The 6,354-nt window shown below is 38.3% G+C and overlaps 1 protein-coding gene across 1 annotated transcript; it reads right to left on the bottom strand.

Annotated features, from left to right (window-relative positions):
• Nucleotides 1-576: 576 nt before the first annotated feature.
• HKL3 (hexokinase-like 3) lies at nucleotides 577-4,747 on the bottom strand. The gene is made up of 9 exons (XM_082894177.1): nucleotides 4,202-4,747; nucleotides 3,426-3,576; nucleotides 3,020-3,205; nucleotides 2,780-2,854; nucleotides 2,497-2,652; nucleotides 2,239-2,337; nucleotides 2,015-2,145; nucleotides 1,271-1,352; nucleotides 577-1,184 (listed from the first exon to the last, which is right to left on the bottom strand). The coding sequence occupies exons 1-9, from the start codon at nucleotides 4,489-4,491 to the stop codon at nucleotides 861-863; spliced, it is 1,494 nt and encodes a 497-aa protein (XP_082750303.1). The 5' UTR covers nucleotides 4,492-4,747; the 3' UTR covers nucleotides 577-860.
• Nucleotides 4,748-6,354: the final 1,607 nt, after the last annotated feature.

Genomic DNA, 6,354 nt, shown 5'->3' with positions numbered 1-6,354 from the left:
ATATTTTTTATGGATACCTAGTGTTTTCAATTGATGCAGTGAGAATGAAAATGGTGGTCCAATGGAGGTGGGGGTGGGGTGTTGGTTTGGAGTGAACCTTACTTTACAAAATGTCAGGCTTGTTACAGATGGGCTTTGCAAATGGACCCCTATCTCTCATCTTTTATCAAAGAAGATGCCAAACAAAACCCAAATGGGATTGGACTCATTAGGTGGTAGGAGAAGGACGATTCTATAGCAGTAGCCAGCCATGTTCTAACACATTCATCATTTCAGGTTTTATTGACAAACCCATTGTCTCTATTCAATGTCTTCATTGATCGGTCCTTCTATGGCAAAGCCTTGCTCAATTCTTTTTGGCTGTGGGCATTGTCACCATCGTCCACTGCCTAATGCTGGTCCCAATCGACAAACAAAAAGACAAGCCTTTTATCGGATGTGGGTTTAACCTCACAGCTTTAGTCCCTTTCAACTTTGTCTGTCTTTTGATCTCATTGATTCCAGTGGGGGACTAAGGCCTGTCCTTGTTGATGATTTCCGAGTTATAAAATTTGAACAGTTAATATTTTAGTTACTTGTATCTAAATCATTCTTGAAACAGATCATAATGATCAGATAAACGTAGTAATATGATTTCAGTGCATTTGGTTTTTTCAAAAAATTGGATTTCATTTATAGTTTTAGCCAAGCTGAGACCAAATTTGAAGTGCAGAAGACATGATTTCGCAAACCACAATTTCTAGTGGAGTGCAGAGTTTTATCAATTATTGTTATGTAATGTGCTATAAAAAAAAAAAAAAAAAAAAAAAATTAAAATTTTTAAAAAAAAAAAGTCTTGTTAATCCAAATATATTAAGGTACTAGGAATCGTCATTTTCTGTTTGCGAAGCAGCAAGAAAGAGAGATCCGGCTCCAGAGCCACCATGCGAATGCTCGATGATGACATTGTCAGAGAGTTCATTTCCAAGCATCTCCCAAACACTGCTGTGCAAATAGTTTCTAAATACTCTGTAATGCTCGTAAAGTCCGCCTTCAACGGTAACTACACTCCTCTTATTTGCTATTCTTCCAAGCTTCTTTATTGTCCCAACTATGCCAGCACCGGCAAGGCGGGCTCCACGCTCAGCTACAATGTCGCAAACCTCGGCAATCACTTGTCTCACCATTGGAGTTGAATTGGTAATCTGTGTGGAGTCATGGAACATAATAAAGTATTACACAACTAAAAGTCCAGCACACCTGATTGTTATCAGAGCATTTTAGACCTTACCCCAAATATTTCTTTCAGTTTTTCATTGACGACTTCATGATCCTCTGATGTATCTTGATGCATGGCAGCCACGTCCGGTGACCTATGTCAATTGTCAAAGACGACGATTTAGACCTTCAAGTATGTTTTCTCGAAACTGAAAATATCTATATGATATTTCCTCTGCATTATAGAATCATTAATGTAAATTACGTGATACATGTAGCTTTGTATGGCTAAAGAGATGATCATAAATCTGCTACTAATCTCAGTGCAATCCAATTTCAAGCCATTCCTGGTTTCAATCCCATCTATTGGCAATTCTAGGATCATAGACATGAAAATGGGGTTTTGTTATAATTTATATTCATGTAGATATTTTCTTAAAAGGTATCAAAGCCCAATTTCTTGAAATGGAAGTGGGTGATTGCAATTGAAAGGAGGACTGAAAAAGAGTTCTCTGCAGTAAACAGAGTTTTCACTTGGAAGCACATAACAAGCTTTCCATACTAGTAGGTGCAGTAGTTATGGAATGAGTGTGAAATACCCAAGTATTAAGCAACAGAGCAGCCAGTTCAAAAAAAAAAAAAAAAAAAGCAACAGAGCAGAACAATGAAATACCAAAAATATCATTACTCCAGAATTGAGGATGGATTACCCTGAAGTTGAATCAAGTGGATTGAGTGATTAGTGCTCAGTACATAATCATGCTGCAACCATGCATAATGTAATTAATCAGCAAAGATTAAAAATTACTTTGGGTACCTCAATGAGTAAGGAATAGCGAGTTTGGGTGGTACTGTATCTCCAAACAAAGCTGTTTCCTGGGCCATCTTCAGTATAACTCTTCTAACAATCTCTCCCAGATACATTCCTGAAATGAGCTTTTCGAAGATCTGAGATAAAAGAAAATTCAGAAACAAATGCAGTATATACCCAAATGCATCAAAGGGTAGAGAAAACTGAAACACACGAGTCACGATACCCACCTGGTTACCCGGATTTGAGCTTTCAGCATCTAAAGAAGCATCAAACTCGGTTAATGGAAGATGGGAGGAACTGAAGCTTCCCCATTGCATGTTAATCACCTGAAAATGTAATTACATTTGTTCACTCAACCTTCGTTCAGTCAAGTCAATGATATTTGTTGATTGTATGCATTTCACACTCGATTGGATCCATGTAAAAAATAATTAAAAGAAGAAGATGGAATATAGCAGCCGTAATACATATGATGATATACTGACCACGTATCCTGATTTGGGGAATGGTCCCTTCCATTTGGGAACTGACTGTGCAGTCTCAACATAAGCAGCATTAGTGCCCATCCCAAGGGTAATTGCAGCTATAGTTTCTTTGTTGTAATATCTACCTCCAGCCAAATCTCCTACAGTTTCATCAACCTGCACAACCCACCAATCTATCTCTTATAACCTTTTTTTTTTTAGGCTTTTTAAGCTGTGATTGATAATATTAGAGGCAAGCAAAGAGCAATAATGAGAAAAAAGGAGTGTAAAAACAAGTGGTTACCAATGCAAAAACGCGCATGTCCACACCATGTTTCTCCAATGCCTGATTCATGTCATTTACCAACTCTTTCCCAACCTGATGATTGCATTGCATGTTTTATAAATCTATGTGACAAGAAATTGAAATGTCTTGACAAAGTTCAAATCCAAAAACATTTGTGTTTAACAATGTGAGATTGGTATTTATGAATTTGTTGCATGTGAATATTAACATTTATAGAAGGAGAAAAGCAAACTCAACCGTGTCATCAACAGCTAAACTCTTCCATTTAATGGCTGTTCCAGAGGAGGCTGCAGCTTGGTCCACTGGATATGATATAGTAACACCCAGTTTTCTTTGTCTTGCTGATGTATTATCTTCTTTGCCATTCTCAGAATGTGTTGAAATAAACTTTCCTAGTTGCAGAGCAATGTAGTCGAATAATTGCTGGAGTACCCAAACCCAAAAAAAAAAGAAAAAAAAGCAGCGTTTTTGCCACATATTACTGATACTGATCAATTCAAGTAGTAGTTTGTTAAAGGTTAGTTTGAAAATATGATTTTATTTTGTTTTATTTCATTATAGACAAAAATAAAAAACAGAAAAAGTTTTCAAAAAACTAAATCAAACAGATTTAAAATCTACTAATAAGTGAAGTAAATACTACCATAGAAGTACCGGCCATCAAATGGGGAGGAATACAGATCTCAGCCCTCTGTAGATCAGAAATAGGCTCGTTCTTTCCCCCAAGTCGCGCTCTCAACATCAAGAAATTTTCACCCCTAATATTCACTCCGTAGTACAATCCTTTCTCATCCCTGCCCTCCAATTGCAATAACAAAAGTACACATTATGTAATGCAAATTCTAATATTAAGATTATCCACAAACTTATTCCCCAATGATATCTAACTTGTAGCTTCCTCCATTACATTTGGTTTCATATGAAATTATATTAAGTAATTTTAAAATATCATGCGACATTGTTCAAATATTGTGTATTCAATCAATAGCGTAACAAAAAATTTTATGAATAAGACAATATTAATCCACATTTGATCAATAGCATAACGGAAAATTTTACTAATAGAATAATGTTAACGCACATTTATTGTTAAGTGAGAATAAATTACTCATTTAATATCTTTGCTGTTGCTAATCTGGTAAGAAATATTCACAGTGGTCTAAAATTATTTAATAATTTTTATATTTGTATCTTCAAATAATACTCTGAGAGATTTGGGAATGAATTTGAAAAGAAAAAGAAAATATGTGTGTGAAATTAGGCGAAATATAAGTATATTTTATTCACGTTTCATCTCTCTTTTCCCTTTTTCTTCGCAATTCCCTTCTTAAAATCTTTCAATCAAACAGAGCGGTAAATGTGAAACGAGCATCACATGCACAGGATGCGGTATGCATGAGAGAGAGAGAGAGAGAGAACCCGGAGGGGAGAGAAGAGAGGTAGGAGACGAGCATTGTGAGGATGGGTTGATGATCAGGGGATTCGGAAGCAAGGTTTGATTGCATATGGGAAACCAGGTCATTAGCCACATGCCATAGCTTTGAAACAGGGGTTGCGCTTTCACTGGCGAATTTTCTTAGAATGCGTTGTGTCTTTCTCCACTTTCTCTCACTCCTCTTCCACCTCCTCACTACCACCCCCACCCCTACCACCGTCGCTGCCGCCATCACCGCTCCCAACACCACCACCACCACCGCCTCTTTCCTCATCTCAATCTTCTCTCTCTGTCAAATCAGAATCTGTTCAAGGAATTTCCCATTTTCACTCACCACAGATCAGTTATTCCAAAATGTACTCAACAACAAGAAGGTAACGGAAAACCCGACATTCGTGTTGACCAGGGAAGAACGAGTTTCATGCAAGCACCGTTGGGCCCAACCCACACCTTGCCCGACTTTGACATTAGACCTAGGACCATAATTACTGGGGGCTTAACGAGACACACGGCCCATAAATGCTACACTTCTCCTTCCTGTTTTTTTATTTTTATTTTTATTTTTTATTTTTTATGTGGGCAGAGATTTTCTTTTATGTTGTATTTGTGTACAGCAATGGTTGAGGGTCACAATTTTTGTGGCTCAAATGGTTCGAAATTCTCAAAACGACGTCGTTTTGAGTACAAAACAATTTTGAAATTGTTAAAACGACGTCGTTTTGACAATTTTGAGCCATTTGAACCACAAAAATTGTGGCCCTCAAACATTTTTTATTTGTGTAATATCTAAATATTAGATTGTTTTTAGTGATAATGTGCCAAAGCATGAGTGAACTAGTTCTTGAATAAGTGATATGTGCATCGTGGAAAAAAAGAAATGAGTAATGTTAGATATCATAAAAAAATATTATGAAGATGATTATGAAAGATTCTCCACCTTTGAATTACACATATAATAAAACATCACACATTAATCAAATGATGAAAAATCTTCGTAATGTATTTCATGATATTCTTTTTAGGGATTTTTATTGATAAATCCCATTTAGAAGTGTTTTAACCCAAGAAGTCCATGAAGGAATTTTTTAACCCATTTAGTCCCATGTATGTATAGTTTTATTCCATAAAGTTTTTTTTTCTTGATTTACACTATTTTCTTGGACACTTATGCCCTTATATTTAATTTTGATACCTTATAAATATTTTTTGAACAGTTAGCAATTTTATGATGTGAACATTCATATTTTAAAATTCACATTGGTAGGAATGTAAAATTGGCCCGTGGGCGGCTTAAAACCCGCCTGTGAGCCGGGGCGGGCCCGGTCCATTGACAATGTGAATATTCACATTAACATGTTAACATTCACATTAATAGGAGTGTAAAATTGGCCCGCGTCCCGTGGCAGCGCGAAACCCGCCCGCGGCCCATGGGCAGCCCGGGGCGGGCCCGTTGACAATGTGAATATTCACATTGACATGTTAACATTCACATTGATAAGAGTATAAAATTGGCTCGTGGCCCATGAGCGGCCAAAAGCCCGCTCGCGGACCTGGGCAGGCCCGGCTTGACCCGTTGATAATGTGAATATTCACATTGACATGTTAACATTCACATTAATAGGAGTGTAAAATTAGCTCGCGCCTCGTGGCTGCCGAAAACTCGCCCACGGCCTGTAGGCGACCCGGGATGGGCCCGACCCGGCCTGTTGACAATGTGAATATTCACATTGACATGTTAACATTCATATTGATAAGAGTATAAAATTGGCCAGTGGCCCAGGGCGGGCCCGACCCGGCCCATTGACAATGTGAATATTCACATTGACATGTTAACATTCACATTGATAAGAGTGTAAAATTGGCCCACAGCCCGTGGGCGGCCCGAAGCCCGACCGCAGCCCGAGGCGGGCTCGACTCGTGACAATGTGAATATTTACATTGACATGTTAACATTAACATTGATAGGAGTGTAAAATTTGCCCGCTGCCCGAAGCTTGCCCGCGGCCCGGGGTAGGCCCGGCCCGGCCCGTTGACAATGTGAATATTCACATTGACATGTTAAAATGCACATTGATAGGAATGTAGAATTGGCCTGCGGCCCGTGGGCTGCCCGAAGCCCGCCTACGGCCCGGGGCAG

This window comes from Camellia sinensis, chromosome 1, assembly GCF_055761805.1.
Source record: "Camellia sinensis isolate YWXY chromosome 1, ASM5576180v1, whole genome shotgun sequence".
NCBI classification, from domain to species: domain Eukaryota; kingdom Viridiplantae; phylum Streptophyta; class Magnoliopsida; order Ericales; family Theaceae; genus Camellia; species Camellia sinensis.
The sequence above is the reverse complement of the archived record's forward strand: the minus strand, read 5'-3'. Positions and strand labels throughout refer to the sequence as shown.

Coding starts and splice junctions, on each gene's coding strand:
- HKL3 (XM_082894177.1), bottom strand. CDS start 4,491: ATGAGGAAAGAGGCGGTGGTGGTGGTGGTGTTGGGAGCGGTGATGGCG. Junction 3,577..4,201: donor CTCTCTTCTCTCCCCTCCGG/GTTCTCTCTCTC, acceptor ATTGGAGGGCAG/GGATGAGAAAGGATTGTACT. Junction 2,855..3,019: donor GTTTAGCTGTTGATGACACG/GTTGAGTTTGCT, acceptor TGCAATCATCAG/GTTGGGAAAGAGTTGGTAAA.